Genomic DNA, 23,640 nt, shown 5'->3' on the forward strand with positions numbered 1-23,640 from the left:
AAAAAAGGTGATGCTGATGTTGAAAGAAGTCTGGAAAAAACTCAGGCAGGCATTCCCTCTGCCAAAGTACATACTGAAACAACTATTCCTGAAGATACCTTCTCATTACCACATGCGGTTGCTGAAATTACTATTGGAAAAGAAGGGATTCAAAAATCAGGAGAATCTGTGAAGGGTTCTGGTGTTAGCTTGCCAAAGATGGAAGGAGATATTTCATTATCTGCAGAAAGAACAGATAGTAGAGTGAATATTCCAAAAACTGAAACATATGCAGACATAGTTAAGCGTGGTGCTGAAGGACAAAAAATGCACACTTCAGAATTCATAGTGTCTTCAACAGAATTATCTAAACCAGAAATAAGTGCTTCAAAAATTGACAGAGACAGCAGTTCACCAACTAAGCTCCCTATATGTACTCTGTCTCTTCAAGAGCATAAAGTCAAATCACAGGATACAGAGATCCCAAAGGTTGAAAGTACCACTGAACTAGAGGCTTCAAGTGCAGAATTTAAAACATCATCAGCTGAAATTGCTCTGGACGGAACACAGGACAGAGCAGACGTTAGTCTTTCAAAGGGAGAGATAGACATTCAAAATCAAGGGGCAGTGATTAATACAGGAAAGATAAAGACAGGTGAGATGAAAATTATAGGAAAAGACAGTGAGTTAAAATGGCCCATGTGTGAATGGTCTACAGCAAATGTTGTCGCTAAGCTGGAAGATATAAAGGTAGAAGTTCCAGGTGTGAAAATGGATGTTAAAATTGCCAGAGTAGATCCTGAAATGAAATTTCAAGTGAAAAAAAGTGTTGAAAAGGACATGTCTGCAAATGTGGAAGAGCAAGTAGAAGACAGAGCAGAAACAAGTAAAATTAAAGCATACAAGTTTAAGATTCCAAAGTTTGGAATGTTGCACTCAGAAGTAAAGGGTTTAGAAGATGATATCAATTTGCCAACGTCAGAAGCTATTTCAGTGTCTGAAACTGAAATAGGCACAGCAGAAATGCAGTTTCAAAAATTGGAAGGATCCATTGGCCTGACAAGTCCAACTGAAGATTATATGGACTCATCCGCTAGAATAACAGAGGAAACAATGGACAAATCACAAGATGGTCCGGAAGTAAATATAAAAATTCCCAAGCTAAAAATACCGAGATTCACTTTCAAAGCTCTCCCAACTGAAGCTGATGTTTCAGTGTCAAAAGTAGTACTGGATCAAAAAAGAACTATTTCTGACATTGAAGTGGTGCATCTGCAAACAAGTTCTGCTGTCCCTGAAGAAACACCAGAGATTCTAGAGGGCAATATTCAAAAAGCAAAAAGCAAAATTCTAACTCTGACCGAACCTGACATTAAAACAGCACAGATGACTGCTACCATAGATTCCTCCCTTCCAAATGTGGGGCAAGACATTCATTGGTCATACGTAGAAGGCCAAGAAGTGAGTGAGATAGTAGAACCTGAACATGTTGCTATTGAAAGGTGTGAAATTTACACTACTGAGATAGTGAAAGAATCAGAGATTCTTTCATCTGAAGTTAAAACTGCTACTTTGGGATTTTCATTGCTCAAGGTGAAGTTGCCTGAATCACATAGTGACTTAGAAGTGCTAGTCCAGCAGCCATCTTCAGTGGAGGATGCATCAATGAAATGTTCTGGTGAAAGCTTTGGAGCAGATGTACAGAGGCCTGGCAGTCTTGAGATTAAACCATGTGATAAACCTCACAGTGAGACTGAAGAATCTAGTAGAGTGGTAGGTTTGCCAAAGTTAAAAACATTTACCGTTGAAGTAAAGCCCTCTGGTAAACCTGAGGAGAGTCATCCTGATAAGTCACCAGAGGAAATAACTGCAGCTCCTCTCTCTAAAGATGAGGATGTAGCTGAAGCACTAGAAGATGAGGAAAAATACATAACTAACGAAAAAGAAAAGACTGATAGTAAAAGATCTCCTGGAAGATTCAAATTTTGGCTTCCAAGTATTGGCTTTTCATCTTCTGGTGATGAAACAAGCTCAGATTCAAAAACAGAAGTAAAAAAAATAGAAGAAATGAAACCAGAAGATATGAAACCAGGTGACACATCAGTTAGTGATTCTTCTAAGCAAACAGAAAAAACTGGATGGTTTAGATTTCCCAAGCTTGGTTTCTCGTCTCCTTCCAAAAAAGCTAAGACTGTTGACAAAGAAGAGATAGGTCATAAAGAGAGAAGAATCTCAGATGAAGATAGCCCATCAGATAAACCTGAAGTATTTTTTGATGCACAAGAAACCTTATCACCTAAAGAAGCAACAGAGGGTGAAAAAGTTGAAATTGATGGGACCTCATCTAATGTTCCAGTTTCTCGAACTATCGTTACATCTTCAGCAAGGACTGAACTAATCTTGTTGGAGGAAGAAAAAGATAGTCAATCTAATATTTCTGGAGATACAACCAAATGAAGATTGTCTTCTCTCAACACCCTCAGTGAAAATAAAATAATCTACACAGAAATCAAAAAAAAGAGAGAGAAAAAGAGAAAAAATGTTTTCCTGATTTTCCAGTAGTCAAAAATTGAACAAAACTCAAAGTTGATATTTATGAAAACTGTTGACTGAACAGGATTTACCACATCTAAATTTTCATACACATGAATGTGCTGTACTGTGCAGTAATAAAAATACTATTTTATCCAAATCTGCCCCAAAGGCAACAACTACTACAGATACAGGGAAGTTCATAGTTTTAATAAAGTCTGAGGAGATACCTGAACCATGAAAGTAAACTATTGAAAAGACTCAATGACAACATAAGAACTTGTTAAATATGCTTCTCAAAACAATGCCAGTTATGATTAGATTATAGATTATTTGCAAACAGAGTATAAACTAGTACTATGAGAATTATACTTACCTGTTTAGATTTTGGACATTTCTGACCTATTTTTGCTTTCTTACTAAACTATCTTTCTTTATTTCAGCTAAGGTAATGCATATATTCCACAGTCATTTAAAAATGCAAAATGAAAACAAAATACTAGTGTAGAGAGACTAAGTCTTTACCCCTTCCTCTCTTCTCATTTTTTGGTTACTGTGGTGGGTCATATTTAGCCATAAAAGGTCAAAAATAAATCAATAAATTCAAGACCAAAAAAATTAATTCACATTTTTAAGGTACCAAAATAAAACATGGTGGTAAAGAATAATTATAAAAATTTGGATAAATAAATTTTTATGTGTATATTTACTGGATAGATAAATGCACAGAATGATCTGCCACATTTTGGTGGAATTGCTTCAAAGATTTTCTGGGAAAGGAGATGTATATAATTATTTACCTCTTTGTTTATATTAATGCTTCTCTCAAGTGCACAGCCAAAACCAGAGTGCATATGTGACAGCCTTCATATGTATCATTAAAACACTGTCTGTATTCTTAATTCACAATAAACTCACCATATGAAAAATAAAACAAGTAACATGAATTACTGATAGTGCCACTAGCATTTTCTGGTTCTGAAAACTGCAGCTGAAAACCCCAGCTTAAATTTGCAAAAGGTTTGATTGTATCCCACTCTATGCTGAAGTGACTGCTTAATGGCAGTACAGTTTCTAAATATGATGGCAATGGTTACAAACTAATCTGAGACTTTTCACCATTACAATCCAGAGTTTTACAGATTTGCATGTGCAGTCATGCATCTTTATTTTTTTTCATCCTGTTTTTTCTCATCCTTTTTTCATCCTGTCCTGTCTATCTCTATATTCTACTTCATACAGGGAATGCAGACATAGCAAAACAATTAGAAATTGAGTTATAATAGAAGTGTACTTGTTTGTGTAATCATTTGTGGCTCGAGGTATTCTCCATTTCTGCATCTTCATGGTAGTCTTCAATATTCTAGAGACCTTCTGGAAGTCTGTGTTCCTCATATTACCTCTGAAGTGACTGTTGACATAAGTACTAGGCCTGTTTCATTTATGTGGATCATGCAGCATTTCCCCAAAGTTTCCCTAAGTTTATGTGTCATTGTTGAAAAGACTCAAAGTTACCTCATCAGACAACATATACCAGGACTGAATGAAGAACACTGTGATCACGCCAGAAAAATTGAGACCAGAAAAAATGTAATATATGCAATAAAGGACATCCCATTGTAACAGCAGTTCTTGTCTGCCTGAAAGGCAGCCTTCACATAAAATGTTTCTCAGGCTGTGTCCCTTAACTTAGGCGCGCAGAAAGAAATCCACCTGGACAGCACCATGTGTAGGAGTCTGCCATGATGGTGAAAGAATGAGGTCAATTAAAATTGAGCTCTGAGACAGCAAAGACCACAGAGCAATACTCTCTATTATGTTATTAAAAGTTGAATGAAGTAGATGAGGAAAGAACAGTAGAGAAAAGAAGCAGCAACAAAACCTTTCTCCAATAGGCTACTGTCAGCTTTGGTGAAAGTGAAGGTTAGGAGAAAAACAACCTTGTTAACAAGGTATTACCCAAGGCTCTGACTGCAGGAATAGGTAAAGACAGAGCTCGAAAGAGTGCAAGGAGCACAGACATAAATCTGCAAAACACTGACACTTTGTCAACAGGCTCCTGTGTTTCTGACCCCACCTGCCTGTGTTTTGACCTTCAGGTTGTTTTTTTAACTGTGGTAGGTTTCTTGGGATACTGCTGCTTATTTTTTAATGATAGAAAATTGGGCTGTTCAGCTAAACATCTATGTGCAGTCTCCAGCCACACAAACCTACAACTACAATTTGACATGGAAAGGGAGCTATAAATACATGAAGAAGAAGGACACGTGTGTTGTGTGTCGTCTCATCCCCCTCCCCCCCCTCTCCCCCCATCCTTTATTGTTTAGACATAAATACATGACTATTGGCTAGCTTTTTTGTGGTTATATTTCCTACAAACAGCATCACAGAATGGTTTGGGTTGGAAGGGACCTTAAAGATCCCCAGTTCCAACTCCCTGCCATGGGCAGGGACACCTCCCACCAGACCAGGCTGCCCACAGCCCCATCCAGCCTGGCCTTGAACTCTTCCAGGGATGGGGCATCCACAGCTTCTCTGGGCAGGTCTGTACCAGGGCCTCACCGCCCTCTAAGTGAAGAATTTCCTCCTAACATCTAGTCTAAATTTCCCCACTTTTAGTTTAAAACCCCTCCCCCTTCTCCTATCACTATCTGCCCATGTAAAAATTCATTCTGCATCTTTTTTATGTCTCCTATTTGAAGTATGACCTCTGATATCCCAAAGGCAAGACAGCCAAAGTTAATCCTGAATGAGATAATACAGAGGCCCAGGAGCAGTGCCCCTGATGGAAGAGCCAGGGGTTGTGGAAAAATTTGTAACTATCAAAAAATTAGGATAAAAAACAGAAAATACAAAAGCTTTTGGATCAAGCTGACATCTAATGGATGAGCCCAGGTGACTTCGTTGTCTTGTCCAAACACATAAAACTATGGAGCCAGCTAGGTTCTGCCTTGCTATCATCTGCATGGCTGTCAGCAGTGCTATAGCCACAAGGCCTTGCACTGAGCCAAGCGTACTCAGAAAGAATACTTGCTGGGACAGCAGTGCGGAAGTTCTGCATGAAATGCACTCAGGTAAAGCAAGGTGAGTTAGCTAAAGATGTACTGCATCACAGGTAGGTGAGAGGAGCTGGGCCTAGCAGACTACCATGCTCAAGACCGAAGCCAGTAATTTTGTCTAGGCCCACCCAAGTAGACAAGTATTAAGAAATATCTGAACTGTCTGTGGCCAGGGCTTAGGTGACCTCCAAACTAGGAAAATCCATAAAAGGCTAACACATGCTAATTAAAAGTAATAATGAATTACACTTGGGAAAATCCTTACCTTGAAGAAATCACAATCTAAATGAAAGAGACTTGCAATAGGTGGGTGAATAAGGACTATTATTAACCCTTTTTCACAAATGGAAAAGGAAAATACTGAGAGATACAAGGCCTGGATATAATTTACACCATATTCTACCTTTGTAATAGAGAACAAATAATGTGTAGCTACCAAGAGGCCCAAAAAGTCTTACAAGAAACCAGGAAACTAAACTCAAGTTCCTTTGAAATACAGTTCATTGTCTTAATTGCAAAGCCCTCCTTTGTATGTGGAGAAAAAAACAAACAAACAAACAAAACAAACAAAAAAAACACAGATGATGACAGTAAAGAAAATAAAATAGCACTCTTGAAGGCATCAATTTTTGCTTTATAAGTTGAACCTTATCCCAGAGGATTCTTGTGTTACCAAGATACAAGCCTCATAACCTGCCCAGAAACTTTGCCCCACTAAACAACTTACCCAATACTGTCCAATTGGAGCTCAGAAGGGGAAGAAAAAGTTTTCTTCGTTTTCCTGCTAAACTTGCCTTGGAAAAAAAGTGAAAACGTAGCTTCGAGTGCCATCTAGAGGAGAGCACTGCTCTACAGAAAGTAGTTTCGTTGATGAAACGTGTAACTTCTCAAAAAGATTTTCAAATTCTCCCACCATTCACATGTGCTGCTTGCATTGGGAAAAATCTGTCCAGATGTTTTTCCTGCACACAATTATTAATACAGTGTGTGGCCAGATGTATTTCTTGGTATAGGATGAGAAAGCTGTGAAGCATAGTTAATGAAAACCAGAACTGGGAAATTCTACTGTGCAAGAAATTTTAATTAGTGAATGGAAATCTCAAAATTTTAAGCAGATTCTAGAAAAGAAATGGGAGAGGAGAGCATTGCAAGCAACTATATCTCCTCAGTATGTTAACATGTATGTGGATATACAGTGTGATCAGTAGATATAACTACATGTCTTAAAAAATATGCCTTATTAACGACAAACAGTGGCTTGCAGTGATGGATAAAACAGTTCAAGGAATCTCAGTCCTAGTTCAGCTCCACCTCTCATCACAACTTGGCCCCCATCTTGCTTGCTACAGGAGGCCAATGCACAGATATCCAAGCATACCAGACACACAGTTCAGGGCAGCTGAGCTGGAAGCTGATCCCAAGATTTAAATCCTGGGTATTTAACTCCAGTGATTAGCCTCAACATTTAAATACAGGTGCTTCCTTGTACCTCTAATGCCAAAATGCTTTTAAATATCTTCCCTTGCTGCTGTAGGTGATTACTTGCAGTACCCAAACCTTATAGTGACCAGAGCTTTATTTTTAAAATGCTTAAACACATGTAAGAAAACACTGTTAGTGGAATATTAGGGTTGAATACATAGCTTCCTAAGACAGCACAGCAATAACGACCTGCTTCTCCGATGTATTCAGATCTGGTTATGCCTTCCATGTTTGCTTTAGTATCAGACAGCTTGTCTTATCATACTGTATGCATTTCATTAACTCTGAGATGGGGTAATCATACACAGCAAAGAAAATGTCACACGCTGACTAATGAGTAGGCAGGTAGACTCAACTATGAGAAGTTCTAACATCATCAGACAGCATGGATACCACAAAGAAGAAATTTCTCTGACAAAGACATAATACAGAATGCTCCTTGTTTTGCACAGGGAACAAGATTAATATATATTTTTCTTTCTATTTTAAATGCATATTTCAGTTCACTTCAGATTCTGTCTCTCCAGTTACAGTCTTTCTGTCCTTGCACATCTTCTAGATTCACTGAATATTTGGAATTCCAGTCACGCTCAAAAAGGGTTTTTAATTGTTTCTGGATAGGCCTTCTTTGCAGGTTGGTTGAATTCTGCTTGATAATTAGTCCCACGCCAGCTGTGTTAGTGAAGTAATCTTCTGACCAATTGGAAGTCCCTGTGCAGTGGAAAAGGAGCTAATTAGAAAACATTCATTTTCCAATGTTTTGTTTGATCTCCAGACTTGTTAAGTATCCATTGCCTTGCTTTGCTGATTTGCTGTACAATTGCAAATCTCATTAGGGCTAACTGAGCAACAAAAATCAGGTCACCTCTTTCTTATTCCAGACCTCAAGTTTTGGAAAGACAGTGTTAACTGCTACTCTGAAGCTTCATGGCAATCTGATTTCTTAGTGTGTGGCAGAGATGTGTACATCTGCTTGAATAAATACGGGAATGGAGTGCAGCATTTGGGTATTAAGAGGGGCTAAACCTGGTGTTTGATATGGGTTTCTGCATAAAGAAGAGGAGGAGAGGAGAGGAGAATCATCAATGTACTTAATTCTCTCTTTATCTGTGGGGCAGTCTGCTACCAGTAAAATAACAATCAGGAGCAAAGGAGCAACAAATGAGCTTCAGAGTGGATCTTTACTTGTTAAAGGAAAATAAGAGGAGAAACTGGATCCTTGATCAATAAATCCTCAGGAGCTGTTCTGAGCTCAAAATGCAAAGCCTGCTTTCAAACCAGGCAAAGCTGGGAATCTGGCTGTAAATGTGGCCTAGGGCTCTCCCCAAAGCCACCAGCATTCAGAAAAACAAACATTACAAAAAAATGCATATTTTAGCACTTAGCATTTTTTTTTGGTGCTTGCCTTAGCCAGAAAAATCTACTATCAATTACAGAAGATGCTTAGTCATGAAAACAACTTATCTGCATACCTATCTTCAAAAGACAAGATGGTAAAAAACGTGTTCTATTAAAAGCCATTGGAGCTGCAAGTCATCAGCCCTTTGGAAGGTCAGGATATTTGCTGGTTTGCATTGCTTGGAGGATGAAGTGACTGGAATGACAGGCCCCTTTTACATTCCTTTTTAGAGGGATCCTCGTAAAAGAGCAAGAAAAATAAACACGATCCTGACTTTCAGGAATTGAGCAGCAATTGACACTAGAGTTTTCTTATTTCCATTCCTAGAATTCTGTTCAACAAACTGTGTGGAATTAAATCCTCCCAGCAATTTCTTTTTATTAAAGCATGATAATGTTCTGTACTAGAGCATTAGCTATCACTGCATCCATCGTTCTGAGCACACAGTCTGTGAAATTCCCACTGTGCTTGTCACAAACTGTGCACTCTGACTTGTCACACTCCATTCTTAATGGTTCACAATCATATGAGATAATCTCCTACTGAACTTGACCTACATTATTTTCTCCCCTTTGCATCTCTGCTTCTATGTATTTTGATATGTTTATCTACTTTACACGGCAAAATTAGTTTTTTTTTTGATATTGCTGCCTATCCTATCTCAGTTTCAGCCCTATAGATCTGAAGATACTAAAAATGTTTGTAATAATGGAATACGTACCAATATAGGCTGCTTTATCTGTGACCATATATTTGTTGTGATTCACTCTCCCATAAGGAATATTTGTGTGGTTAAAAACTGGAACAATGAAGAGTTTCTGGACGGGAGAAATTAAAACATAGATAGAAATACCAGGTGAGGATCAGACTGAATAATTTGACAATGCAGATTTTCTATATTTTCAAACAATATAATACTACAGAAAGAATAGATCAGAATATTCCACACACTGCTATTAAGTGTACCATAAAAGAGATTTTACTCTTATCCAAGAAAACTAACAAATAGTACTTCTACTATACATAAAATTGGATAAGCAATTGAAATCAGATAAGGATGTTTGCTTCACAATGTTCTATTAGTGACACAGCTATTATCATTACAGGGCAGACAATTAAATGCAGTTTTAGGCAGCTGTTTAATAGATCTGCATTTACCACTGATTGCTGCTCTTATTTTGTGCTAAAATGGGCTGATCACAGACACAAGGAGTACTGCAGACAACAATAATGCCTAACTTTTTGTGTCAAATCTTACTAAATCTACATTTCTGATCCTTTTTTTTCCTTTTCCCCAGTAAAAACCATTCCACCTTACATCTGTTACTGCCTTTTGTCCTTGTAACTGCATCATGTTGGGAGCTTCCACACCATCCACTACTCACTCTGTGTTTTCCATTCTATTGTCTGTGGCCTGTGTGTAATATTCATTGCTGAAAAAATGGATCATTTATATAGGCAAATAGAAAAGCTCTCAATTGTAAAAAATAAAAATAAAAAAATTATAGTGGGTCAGTTTAACTCCATTTAACATGGAGTTAAATGCAGCTGGCAACTAGTCACGAGTGGTGTTCCCCAGGAGTTGGTGTTGGGGCCAATCCTCCTTAATATCTTAATTGATGACTTGGATGAGGGAATTGAGTGTACCCTCAGTAAGTTTGCAGATGACACCAAGATGGGGGGTAGTGTCGATCTGCTGGAGGGTAGAAAGGCCCTGCAGAGGGACCCGGACAGGTTGGGTCAATGGGCAGAAGCCAATGGGATGAGGCTCAACATGGCTAAGTGCCACTTTGGCCACAACAACCCCATGCAGCGCTACAGGCTTGGGGCAGAGTGGCTGGAAAGCTGTGCAGAGGAAAAAGATCTGGGGGTGCTGGTTGATGCTCGCCTGAACACAAGCTGGCAGTGTGCCCAGGTGGCCAAGAAGGCCAATGGCATCCTGGTTGTATCAGGAATAGTGTAACCAGCAGGACCGTGGAGGTGATCGTCCCCCTGTGCTCTGCTCTGGTGAGGCCGCACCTCGAGTACTGTGTTCAGCTTTGGGCCCCTCACTGCAAGAAGGACATCGAGGCCCTAGGGCATGTCCAGAGAAGGGCTGCGAAGCTGGTGAAGGACCTGGAGCACAAGTCCTATGAGGAGCAGTTGAGGGAACTGGGGTTGTTTAGTCTGGAGAAGAGGCGGCTCAGGGGAGACCTCATTGCTCTCTACAACTGCCTGAAAGGAAGGTGTGGGGAGCTGGGGGTCAGCCTCTTCTCACAGGTAACTAGTGATAGGACCAGAGGGAATGGCTTCAAGTTGCAACAGAGGTGGTTCAGGTTGGAAATTAGGAGACATTTCTTCTTAGGAAGAGTGGTTAGGCATTGGAACAGGTTGCCCAGGGAGGTGGTGGAGTCACCGTCCCTGAGGGTGTTCAAGGAAAGGTTGGATGTGGTGCTTAGGGAAACGGTTTAGTGGGTGATATTGGTAGTAGGGTGATGGTTGGACTAGATGATCTTGGCGGTCTTTTCAAACCTTAATGATTCTGTGATTCTGATAATTCTAGATAGACCCATCTGAGATACTGCATACAGAAAAGGGTCATAAGAAGAACACTAAGTCGTAATTTGAACTGTTACTGTCATGGTGCTCGGCAAAAATGATTGCATTGCCAATGTCACAAGTGCTGCAGCTAGGCGCATCCCTTGATATCACCAGTGGTTTGCATTAACCTTCCTCAAAGGTTGTCTTTTGGACCTTATTTTCTGAAGGACCTGAAACTCAGCACACCAGTGGAAACAATCTGCTTCTCTAAAACCTTATATTTGCACATGCAACTGACAGCTTAGACACAAAAATCAGTCTGGAGCCCATATCCTCAAGCTGCCTTTTCAAAATCAGGTTTCTTATCATACCACGTTGACACTAATGTGGGTATGTGGGTTGTCGAGAGCACTCAGGGACCTCAGGTAGTGGAGCATGGCTGGGTCAGAGTGGGTCCAGCAGCTGACCAGAAGCCGGATTTGTACTCTGTAGTTGAAAGCCACACGTCTCAGAGCATTGTCAATGGTTGGCCAGTATCTAGAGAAAAGGAAGTGGGTGGAGAGAAGAGAATTTTTGAAACGACTCTCTAGAAAGCTCTGAAAATATACTGAGAACACAAGTGATGCTGTGCACAAATGGGATCTCTAATGACTACTAGGACCAGCACTCATGCCTTCACTGAAGGTATGCATAAGATGTCTGCCTTCTACTCAGCCAGGTCTCTTTACAACGTGTTTAGAGAGATCCAGTCTCTCAAATTTAGTTGGAATTGATATATTAAAAAAAATAAATAAACTTATTAAAGTGCATGTATACGCTTACATAGAATGTGTGTACATCGTGCTCATTTCCTTAGGAATCTAAACATGACAATAGGAACTCCAATGTAAAGCAAGATCATACAGCACACATAAAAAGGACAGGGCAGAGCCCAGAGGAAAGCCTAAGAGACGTTTTGCAGAATGTGGCCATTTCAGGGACTTGAAGGCTATTTCTAGGGTCCACAATGGTCCTGTGCCATCAGCCAGCATGGTCTCTCTGCTGCCCCATCCCTTCTTGCTCTCTTCAGTACACTGTGTGCCCCTAAGATAATCATAGCTGTGCTCTCTCCAACACAGAGCCTGTCAGTTTTCTTGACATTTGTGTTGGCAGTAGCTTAGGGAAGAGTATTTAACATCCTGCACCTAACTACACAACACAAAGAGCTGGGCAATGTGCAGCCCAGGACTAGTAACTCCAAACTCTCATGTGGCTTTCGTTCTATAGACATAACAACTGCTGCACAGAGGAAGGCAAGTGTCGCTTATACAGACAGGATGGCTGATGCAGAGAGGTCCAGCACTCACTCACAGTCCCGTGAGGAATGATGAATTCATTTCCCTAACTTATTCCTTTTGATCCAGTGTACAAAGGCCTGAATTCTCAAATCCTCCCTCGCACATCTTCCTATCATGACCAGAGCAGCTGTGTGCTTTCAGACTTAGGCTGACTGTCTGCAACTTACTTGTAGATCCTGAAAAGCTTGGAAAAATATGCTATTTAGGAATGCTGTTTTTGAACAGTTTCCATGTTTTCAATGTATCGGTTTCTAGTTGATTAACACTGGGGCGTTAAAACAACTGCTTTGTTCCCCGTGTCTCAGCTGCTGGAAGAACCTAACCTGAACTAATCAGCCCCAATTCATCACCCTACAGCTGATTGCTGTGGAGATAGCCTGAGGCCTAGTGCTGCTTCCCCTTGCCTTTAAAACTCCTGCTTGCATCAGATCAGGCCCTAGATGTCACAAATGGAGGATTAAGGCTTCAGATGAAGAATGAGGAGAATTAGCACTTCCATTCCTAAGGGGGGGAAGAGACTTTCTGTGAACGTATTCTTAGTAAAGAGCAGGAGATGAGAAACCCAGAGGTTCAACTGTACTACGCAGAAACTGAAAATCCTCTGAGCTGTTTGATTTAGTCAGTAGTTGCACAGTCAATGAGGCAGTCATGATTGTGGAGCAAAGCCTCAGTTCTTGGTACTCAAGAAAGCTGAATGTTTTCATTTCTGGTTGGAGCAGGGGAGGAAATATTACATTTTCCCTTTAAATAGCCCAAGTTGATACAGAAGCAACCTAGACAGTCAACTGATTTGGTCAGGATTAAAATCATACCTTTTTGGGTGAACAAAACGGCTGGTAGGGAAATATTCCATAACAGAAATATAGACAAATTTGTCTGCCGCACTGATAACACTGATGATAGCAAAGAGGTCATGAGTGCGGCCTTCTGGACAAAATGCAGGAGGAGAAGCCTGTCAGAAGAAAGCATGCAGGTCAGTGATTTCATCCTTCTTTTATCAGACTGAGATTCATTCACATTCAAGTGTAATCAGTTTTAATCGCAGTAGAACAAAGCATATGAGGTGGAGCACTATCATTTCTCAAGCCTCCCATGTCCCAGTGGGTCAGATACTTCTTGATATATAAGCCCACAGGAGACCTGCGCCCAGTCCTTGCCATACAACCTGATAGCCCAAGTCATGGTGACCCTTATTCCTTGAGTAGTTCCAGAGAAACCCATTGAATTAATTATTATCTAGCTAGAGTGGAAGTAGGTAACAAGCACTGAAGAAACTTTTCTGGTCAAAGCTTAAACATAGTTTATAGTCTATCTTTTTATTTTAAAACTTACTTACAGAAAAGTAGGCTTTTGTCAAAGTTCCATTAAATTCTACTTCCAGAGGCCGATTGTGGTTTATGTGGGTAGAATAGTTACGAGGCCAAGGGAATGGGATGGTAGCATTAGCATGTCCAAGATCCCAGTAAGTACTAAATGTTTTCCATAGGTCTTTGGCTAAGCAGCTGCAGTTGTATATCACAGCACCAAACTCTTTCACCTGCAAAGAGAGCACACTATGTCACAGCCCCAGAAAGAGACACCTCTGACATCAGGGGGTTCTTTGCTCTTTGTCCCTTTCAGTCGATATTTTTACATCGTTGGGATTTTTCTCTGTTATGTGCTTGGACATGAATTTTACCCAAGGTGTTTGAATACACAACAGCAGGGCTTACCTGAGATAAAGATCTCCAGTCCATATTTGCACTACCAATATATATGTGTTTCATGTCTACAATCCAGAATTTGCTATGCAGCACTCCTCCTGTCAAATGTTCAAAATCAATTTTTTTTACATGGGCCCCTAAAGACAGGGAGAGGAGAAATAAGTTTAGATACACCGTGGAGGTGGTATAGTGGACTGTTCCCCTGACAGCCAGAGCATGGCTGGATGTCTAATGCTTGCGGCCAATAATGGCTACCAAACTCACAAGCACTGGTTCCTGGGAATACAATAATTTGCAAAAATATACAAAATTTGCAAAAATATACAAAATTTGCAAAAATATACAATAATATACAATAATTTGCAAAAATATACAAAACATGAACTTGAAGAAACTTGAGGAACTTGAGGGCATGACAAAATACACAGAAATTGTGAAGTAGTGAATATTCAGTGCTTATCCTATGAACAGTATGACTTCGAGCTCAGGACCATGTAAGCACCATGCCAGAATAGGCCTCAGAGGCCAATTTATCTTGCCTTTAAGCAATACCAAAGTTCAGAGAACAACACTGAGGTGAGATAATTACCTTTTTTTTCTAAAAGCTCAAGGTCAGTTGAATTCGTAGCCAAAGTTGGCATACTTGTTGCAATGTACACAGAGACATTCTCCGCAAGTAATCTTTCAAACCTCTTCAGAATATCTTCACCCTACGTGATATATTTTTTGTTATTTATCATGTTTTATTATATGATTAACAGAGACTTAGACTGGGCTGTCCCTTTAACCGAGGCAGGGCTCAGCCTCACATCTGCCACTTTTACTTCCTCTCATGCTGAAGACTGAGTCAACTCACGCCAGCACCTGGGAGGAAGGGACAGGGAGCCCCTGAGGAGGATGAGGAAGGTGCCTCAGGAGGGAGGCAGTGGCTATGCCCAAAGTAAAAAACAGTTCAGTGTCAGCTCTTTGGCCCAGATCTCAAACAGCACCATTCCTGATATATGGCTAAACTCTCTACCTGCCTGAAGCAGGGTGGCCTTGTCCATTTTTGCCTTTATCAGAGCAGTCCCCAGCCTGAACTGTCCCCCAGGTTTGCTTGGGAGATTGCCAGCTGCCATAGGCCAAAACTGCACCAAGGAGCAATTAAACATGACGGACATTCTCAAGGTGAGCCTGTGTCCCAGCCTGTGTTATCTGCTCTTAGCAGTGGAGCCAGGGAGACCCCACAGGTCACACAGGGTGACAGGTCACACCTTGAGACTGACCTCAAGGCTGCTCTTAAAACACGGCATGGAAGTATTCAGAGACATGGACAGAGCCCACGTGGAGTCTAGCTTGACTGGAGGAGGAAAACTGCTCTGCTGCTTCAGACCAGCATAAAAAACTTTTCTGGGTTTACAGGAGTCAAGCAATGCTGCTGAGAGACAGGCCATACAGTCAATATCTCCTATGGACGTGAGATGTACAACCACAGATGTGCTTGTCATTGATTGTCTCCTACCTGCTCTGAAGAGGAATCATTGACGTTGATATCTTTCCCAGTAAGAGACCAATAATAAGAAGCCACGTGAATATTTTCCTGGGCTATATCGAGGAGACTTATCCAGGCTTGGTACAAGGGTTTGGCTGCAGTGGTATTTACCTCAAAAGGTAAGTCATAAGGAACGTTTTCCACAAGTTCAAATCTGCAACAGCAATTGTATATTGTGAAGCAAGCAACTGCGACCCAGCAGGAAACCAAGCACCTGTAACACCACACAGTTGATCGTTCTGAATGTCAGTGCAAAAAGCAAACAAGCTGAGTTGGAAAAACGAGCTGGGAGTACTCTCTATCCTCAGCTTTTATAGCCAAGAATATATGTAAAGTTTCTTCCCATATCCAGTAGAATGGCTTCTCCATAACCATTCTGAGCTTTGATTTTTACCATCCTAAAGATGAGGACAAAACTACCCCCTGGGGCTGGGTGGCACTTTGGTACCCTCTCTGAGCTTTCCAGAGACCAAAACCCACTGCCCCCTGTGGCATCTGAAAGAGGTGAGTTCAAGGTAGGGATGCTTTGTCTGCTGCTCACCCTGCTGCCTCCCATTCTGCTGCCAAGGGCGTGCTTGGAGCTGCTGGAGCATCCAGAGTTGTGCTGAACCTTCCAGCACAGGACAGTAGTGGAGCTGTGATATTGCCCCTATCACCCCTCCTACTAGGGAACTACCAATGATCCTGTGCCCAAACAACACCCCTACTCTTCCCCAATTAGTGGTACTTTATCAGCTGTTATACAATGAGAAGGCAGCAAAATCCATGTTGAGGTTGTCAGCATTGTAGCTATTTCTCCACCTGGTGATTAGTTCCCCATGAGCCATCAGGCCTGGCTCACCTGCAGGAATCGTTAGATCTGTTGGTGCCCTCCTCAGTTATTGTGGCTCTCTGGAAGTCTCCATGAAGTTCTTCTTCCTCTTCCACCTCTTGGTAAATGCTGACAACAGTTTGTCCCTTAGGATCAACTATGCTGGATGTTCTCATGAAGTAAACAGCCATCAGGGCAACAAAACCAAGTATCAAAATTGCCCCTGAGATTTGAAACTAGAACGGAATCCAACAGGTTAAGATTAAAGCACTCGCCAAGTCACTGATATATCAGCTAATGGATAACTACCTGTTGCAGGTAAATCAAAGCCATTCAACATTAGTTCTGCTTTCTGCTACTGGCAGCCAGTATTCTTAGATACATCACTTAAAGTGAGGACCATGATCCAAATAGGGGTTGGCTTATGTGAGGACCACGATTTTAGTGGTTTTTTTTTTTCAAGGAAAAAAATTGTTTTTTCCCCAAAAACTTCTGATTAGTTTGACATTGATTATTATTATTATTTTAGCACTGGAGAAATAAACGTTCAACAAAATTTCCACCAAAAACAAAGAAAGCAAGCCCACAACACAAAATTAGCTGTGGTATCAAGCCTAGCAGTACCATAAGGAGAAACAGAAAGACATTTTGTGACATGTTAATGTGGTGAATTGGCTTAATTTCCCTTTTTCTGTACTTCTTCTTCTTTTTTTTTCTTTTTTTTTTCTTTTTTTTTCTTTTTTTTTCTTTTTCTTTTTTTTTTTTTTTCCTGAAGGTGGATTGGAAAAGAAAAAAAAAAAGAAAAAAAATCCACAGCCTGGCTACCTCATATACCCAGCTCTGTAGTCCAGCCACTCACATGCTGAAACATACAGCACCAGGCTATATATATTGTACTCTTAAGGAGGGGAAGATGGACACCAGAGCAAATCGATGTTCCCCCAGCAGTGAGAAAGTCTGGCTGGCTCCCTCTGGCGGTTTTGGGAGCTGGGAGCACCCACCACCCCATGGCAAGCAAGCAATGTGCAATTCAGAGCTGAGCTTTTGGACCTCCAGGCAGGAGAAGCGAGTCTGGCAGCAGTCGAGTGGCTGTAGCTATAAATGTGAACTCCCAAAATGGTACATATGAAAACTGAGTGGAAGCCAGTTTCTTCTGAAAGCATCTATTTCGGTTTCTATGTGGATAAAGTCTCTTACTTTTCATTTTCTATGCTTTTCTCAAGATCTACAGTGCTGCTATCAATTCAGAGAGATTTGACCTAGAATGAGAAGAATGCTTTTAAACTGACTATCTACATAAAATTTTGCCCACTGGCTTGTTCTCACTCTCATTAATGACAAAGAAAATCCTACCAATTTTTAACAATTCTGAATTTCATCCTGGGAACATGCCTGCAAGGCTTAAACATAACACAGGTTTTAGAAGGCATTTCTCAGGTAAAAAGTCTATTTCCAAGTCACATTGTGGCTGTCACCATGCTGTGATGCTGTGATGCCAGGTGCTCCAAGCATGCTGAATAAATCAAGTGATTCCAGAAGCTTGTTATGGTGAGACTAAGCGTGAATGACAGTCAGCCCAGTGTCAGACAACACACACAAAACCTCACAAAGTAAGGTGAAAGTGGTGAGTTCTTAGAAAGAATTTCACCATGTTATATGGACCAAACTCCTCTTGCATTATATGGAATATAGTATGTCCATAGAAGCTGACTTTAATCAGTGCTGATTTACATCAGCAGAAGAAATACAAATTCCATTTACTTATTTGCCTCTGGGCTACTGAAAGAAGTGAGGCTATTTGCATGAGCAAGATTCACTGTCCTGAGTGAAGGCTGCAGGATTAGGCTCCACGTTACGGCTCCACGTTACTCTCTCTCGGCAAGGTTTTATCAGCCTACTGGTTAAATCAATGAGGGTTTTGTCATCCACTTGCTTACAAATAGGAATAAAACCTACACAGGTTTCTAAAGGAGGCAATAAAATCATTCCTCTTAATCTGTTACATCTTTTCAGAAATGTCAGTGTAATCTCAGCTCTTGCAAGCAAATGCAGTGTATCCCAATAATTACCATTTTGACGTCTTTTTGATTGTTCATGCGTAATTTTGTGTTGAAAGACTTGTTAACCATCAGGGATGTTCCTAATGCTTTTTTCACAATCTGAAAAAAACAGAAATGTATGCAAGAGGGAAAATAAAGCTTTGTGGCAACATTAGTAGAAAGCCAGTAACAGAGTAAAAAAGCAAGTCAGTGCCGCTGCTTTATATAGTGCTCTGAGATTTAAGTACGGATCTGTGCAACATTCTCTCTGTATTATGGATCTTGAGTGACATTAACAGATTCCAGCATGTGAGAGAGAGAGACAGTCCCCTGCAGTTTTTCCCTGGTGCTGTCTACACACAAAAATCACTGCAGTAATTAATGTGTAAGCAACTGCATCACCACCTCCTCAAGTTATCCTCCAGCCCCCACTTTTGTCCTGTTGCAGGCTAGCACATTTGCCATCAAGCAATAACTAAGTGCAGAAACCACGGGTGAGAGAGTACAGCACCAATGTCATCACGTGCATGACTCTGTTAGGCCCTTGCTCTCTCCCTATGCATTTGAGCCGTTTTCAGTGCTGGTGTCTCTTCCAGAAAGGACTCTGTTTATAGGACTTGGACCAGATTAGGCCAAAATCTAGATGCCTCTCCTCCCTTATTGCAATCATGATGCTATGATCTAAGTTAACTTCTTTTCCTCTTCAGACAGGTTTCTCTGTCTTATCACCAGCAGAGGCAACCACAAGAGCAAATACCAAAGTACATCCAAACTCAAAGCAGATGGTGGGGCAGGGATAAGCTGGCCACTTGCCTATTCTGCCTTCTCGAATGCCCAAACCAAACACTTCACACATGCCTAATGAGTTATGAATCATCCCTGCATGGTATCACTGCACTGACACCAGAGGTGAACTTGCCCTTAGGAATCAGCTGTCATGTTTCATTCTCAGAAGCAAGAAGCACATCCTGGGGTACGGTGGATTTCAAAAAGTGATACCAGATGATATCACCACCTGTCCAGTCCCCAAACTACTTTTTCCTATCCCTGAGCCACTGGGCATTTGTAGCCTGATGGATGGACATGCTGTTATGATATCAGATACTCAGTTGCTCTGCGGGTGGTCATACTCAAGCTAGTTTTAGGTAGAAAGGATCCTGCCAGGCTTGTCCCATCCATATTGCCATATGTTCACAGCTATTGTTACCTGAACTGCAGGAGTTGATGCTTTCTGTCCTCCCACACCAGTACGGCAGCATGTCCACGCATGGCCATGCTGCATCCAGCTCCTGCACCCTGCTGCACAGATGCTGTGGCAACATGGTGCTAGCAGGACTTGGATGCAGCATGGCCATAGCCCCCAAAAGCTTCTTGTGGGACCCAACTCACAAGTGGGAGTGAACAAACTAGATGGAGGATGTCATGGGAGACAAGGGAGGTGAGTATGAAATGCTGATTTGGAGAATGCAGTGAGGGTCACATGCTGAATGGCAGGTCCTCGTGATCTTGAGATCCCAGTTCGTGTTTTCAGCCCAGTACAAAGGCATGGTGGCTTACCCTAAAGAGCTTACAGTCCAAGCAGGGAGGGGGATATAACACACCAAGCAGAGAAAGCTGTGTGACACCAACACAAGTCTGGGCTGAATGCTGAGCCAGGAAACTCAGTAGGAAGGAAATGAAGAGAGATTGAGGCAGAAGAGGCTAAGGAGTCTGGGAGGAAACTGAGGCAAAATGATTTTAAAGGAGGACGAGAAAGGTAACAGAAAAACAACAGCAGCAGCCCTTCAGCCTCAGCCAGGGAAAGCCCACTGAGGTTGCAGGCCCCGCTGCACATCTCCCTGCTTCGGCAGCAGCTGTCCCGACCTGCTGGGCTGTCTGGTAACAAACAGGCCCCTCCGGACGCCCAGGTGGTTCTCATCACAGACCCTGAGCACGGGACATGCCATCTTGTCCGTCTGACCCCCAGAGCTAAAGTGCTCCCCACGACAGCATGGGTCAGGCAGCATCTTGGTAGGAAACTGCAGCTGTAGGTGCGCTGACAGTCGTGTGATGGCTTCAGAAGGATGGAGCTTGTGAGAAACAATTTGTTTCACTTCTCTTTTTCAGCTACAGAAACAAAATGGCTTCAAAAAGCAACATTTCTCTTAAAATAAGAGTGACCATAACTCGTATGTGCCATGATAGCCATCTGCCATTTGGTTCAAATGAAGTCCTTCTTGATATTTGTGACTAATACTGCGATTCCCAGCTGCTACAGAGAGGTCATGAGAAGTGTATTAAAATATATAGGGACAGAGTGGGAGGAAGGGCACCACTTTGAGGTTCATTTCAGCAAGAAAGAAAACATCACAGGCAAGCAGATTTCTTAATAATAATAGTGTAGCTGGTCAGTAATTAGCTATGGTTTCCTCTAAGCTTTCAGTGCTTTACCAGTTGCCAATTTCAATGACTAATGTTCATCCAAGAGTAATAAATGCAAGCACTTAGCATTGCTTCGCAGACTGGATCACAAGCTAATACCCCAATCTGCACAGTACATGCAGGAGACTGTTGTTTATTGCATCGGGTTGCCTTCTCCCTGCACCCCAAAATAATACTTGTTACTTCTTTTCTCCCTCAGGATCAAACTGTTTCAGATCTTGGATTTCATATACATGTATGAGACTTTTCAGTCTAGAAAATCTTCCCCACAAGATGTTTGAAGGGTCTTAAATGAACAAAGTGCATTCACCTCTCTGTTACTACCCCCAGCACCCTCAAGAGCTCATCAATGTACTTACCATCCTGGGAGACCTCCTGTGTGGATGTGCTTCTGTAGTCTGATGTTACTCCCAACTACACATAGAGGAGATGGTGCACACGCTTTTCACCAGTAGATTTATTGCAGGTTCTGTTTTCTTCCTCCTCCTGCTGATTACTTCCTCTTAAGCACTGAGTTCCACAATGAATACTACCGAGACAAGTTGCCATCTAGCTGTTGCTACTCAATTCTTAGCTTCCAGATCCTGATCTGCACCTATTTGGCATAACTTCCCACAATTCAAACTCTGTTGAATGACTAAATTCTCATGGTGTTCACTGATGTAAGTTTAGAGCCTAGCTCAGCACAAGAAGACACTGTGTGAAAGAACTACTCAGCTTTTGGTGCTTTTTGTGCCTCGGACATGGCAGAAATCTCACTGCTTCATTGTCAGCCCATCAGAAACTTCATTTCAAACTGAGGAGCAAACCCTCCAGAACTACCTCTCTACCCAGCTCCTCGTGCTTATCAAACTCTCCTGCTCAATTGTCCTTGGATATATGTAAAAGACCAAGCTAGCTCCTTTGAAATATTACATCTTAGAGCTTTCATCTTAAATAAAACATATTTGGAATTTGCTGAGAAATTGTTGAAGGTGAAGGTTACGTGCAATGTTGAGTTTGAGGCAGCTTCTAAGAAATCATATCTTCTGCAAAATTCCAAAGGTTTTACAAAGTCAATACAACTCAGTGTAGCTACTTTGCTGTCATTCTCCAGGCAGTCCCTCGATCCTGTTGAACTGAAGAATGCAATTCCCTGCTTTGGCATCTGAGGGAGGTCACTCTACAGTGAATGTAGATGGAAAAACTAGGAGGAGCCAGAGGATAGGTCAGGTATAGCAGAAAGAGGCCTTTCACTGGGAAGATAATGGTATTGCGAATCCTCTGCTTTCCCTGGGACCAACCCATCAGTAACTCAAAGGAGGCCAAACGTGATAAAAAAGAAAGTCATGGAGCTGATATGCAGCCTGTCTGACCAGACAGCTCTCTCCTGAATCTACTGCTCTACACAGGTTACCCATCACCAGGAGCATCTTAAATCTCCATTAAAACAGGGCTGGGTCCAGGTGAAGGCTACTGCCACCCCTTTAGTCTCAAGTTACCAGAAAGCTGAAAACAACACCCTGCGTGACCTTGTCTGCACTCAGGGAAAAGAGGCAACTCCAGTGAACAACCATGCTAAAGGTCCAAATCGCTCTGGAAGTGCCCCTGTTCCTCCACAGACTTCAGAGACTGAGCATCCAAATTACACATCACAGCAGCCAAGTGTGTGATGGGTTCAAGTCGGTGTGTGCGATGCACGTGTGAGCAAGCTTAGCAACAAGCTGCCTCGCTCTGTTTGTACGCGGGACTGAAATGCTGGCATAAGCAACGCTGACATAAATAACCAAAGCTCCCACTGATTTCATGGGCTTCAGGATTTTACCTCACAAGAAGCGGCATATTTGTATGAGGTTCAGGACTTATCTCTGGTCACTTCCAGCTTTAACACTAAGGTAATGCTACGTCATGTGTGTTTATGACTATTCCCTTGATGTATTAAAGAAAAGTCTTTAAAAGCAGGAGCTAACAACAACCTTCTGGCTCCATGTGACTAAGGAGTCACTGCTCCAGTATCACCAGTTTAGTTCAGACTAGGAGAGGCTGGGCTGCATCACAGGACCAGCAACGCTCCAGCAGCACAAGCTCAACCTCTGCACACACGCGGCTCTCCTCTGCAGACCACCCCGTGCCTACTCTCCTTTAAGCTTCGGGCTTGGAAGCCCACAGCGCAGTCTCAAGCTGGGGTTCTCTGAAACAACTTCTGCTGTGCTAGAGGTTGTGAGCAGTCAGCTCGAGGTGGTTCAAAGACACTGGTTTCCAGAGACCGCTGGGGAACGGCAGTTCCCAAAGGATGCTTCCAGAAAATGGAATAGTTTTTCTCCTCCCCCTTGGCAGCTCTCTAACCACTTACAGCCTGATTTATCTCCTCGTCCTCCTCCTTTCCAGCCTGCAAAGGGCTGGTTTCCATCTGCTTATCTGATCCCACACAGCAGCCCAGCATCGATCACGCATTTCTGCTCTTACCGGCAGTGTTGTAGTGGTGATCGTCTAAGGATGGAAGTGGGTTTGTGGGGAGAAGGAAAATGGTTTGTTTGACCCACTCACACAATGGGGAGGGGAAGACTGGCAAGTTTCAGGGCAAACAAAAATCTACTTTATTCCTCCACTTCTCCGTTTCTCAGACAAGGCTCCTTCTGCCAGATGCTGACTTGCTGCCTTCCCCCACACAGAGTAAGTAAATCTCTCACCTTACAGTTGGATGCCACACTCTGGTTAGCACACTCTCTTTACAGCCATGGTTAGTCTCCAGTTTGTTAGAAATGTGTATTAAAAGATAGAGTGAAAGATCTTTAAATGTCTATGTGGGAGGTTTGCTAAGAAGAAACTGTCGGTTTAACATGTTCTC

General features: G+C 41.9%; 2 protein-coding genes across 3 annotated transcripts in view; one reads left to right on the forward strand and one right to left on the reverse strand.

Annotated features, from left to right (window-relative positions):
- Window positions 1–3,454, forward strand: part of LOC121071368 (protein AHNAK2-like) — a 68,880-nt gene extending 65,426 nt beyond the window's left edge. The window contains 1 exon segment of the mRNA XM_040559605.1: window positions 1–3,454. Coding sequence (XP_040415539.1) covers window positions 1–2,436 — 2,436 coding nt within the window. The 3' untranslated portion in view covers window positions 2,437–3,454.
- A 2,599-nt stretch (window positions 3,455–6,053) lies between these two features.
- Window positions 6,054–23,640, reverse strand: PLD4 (phospholipase D family member 4). Of its 2 annotated transcripts, XM_040559257.1 has the most exons (11): window positions 21,173–23,640; window positions 18,423–18,512; window positions 16,384–16,589; window positions 15,513–15,696; window positions 14,601–14,721; window positions 14,021–14,148; window positions 13,645–13,845; window positions 13,121–13,260; window positions 11,343–11,508; window positions 9,173–9,269; window positions 6,054–7,763 (listed from the first exon to the last, which is right to left on the reverse strand). In XM_040559257.1, the coding sequence occupies exons 1-11, from the start codon at window positions 21,173–21,175 to the stop codon at window positions 7,561–7,563; spliced, it is 1,539 nt and encodes a 512-aa protein (XP_040415191.1). In that variant the 5' UTR covers window positions 21,176–23,640; the 3' UTR covers window positions 6,054–7,560. The 2 variants fall into 2 exon arrangements, with proteins under 2 accessions (XP_040415191.1, XP_040415192.1); XM_040559258.1 differs by lacking the exon at window positions 18,423–18,512 and having other exon boundaries at window positions 21,173–21,767.

Source organism: Cygnus olor, chromosome 5, assembly GCF_009769625.2.
Source record: "Cygnus olor isolate bCygOlo1 chromosome 5, bCygOlo1.pri.v2, whole genome shotgun sequence".
NCBI classification, from domain to species: domain Eukaryota; kingdom Metazoa; phylum Chordata; class Aves; order Anseriformes; family Anatidae; genus Cygnus; species Cygnus olor.

Bases quoted from the DNA above. Each gene is read 5' to 3' on its own strand.
- PLD4 (XM_040559257.1), bottom strand. The intron at 13,846-14,020 runs GTAAGCCCTGCT...CTCTCTTTGCAG, and splicing joins ACTGGAGATCTTTATCTCAG to GTGAAAGAGTTTGGTGCTGT. The intron at 13,261-13,644 runs GTAAGTAAGTTT...TTCTTCTGACAG, and splicing joins TGACAAAAGCCTACTTTTCT to GCTTCTCCTCCTGCATTTTG.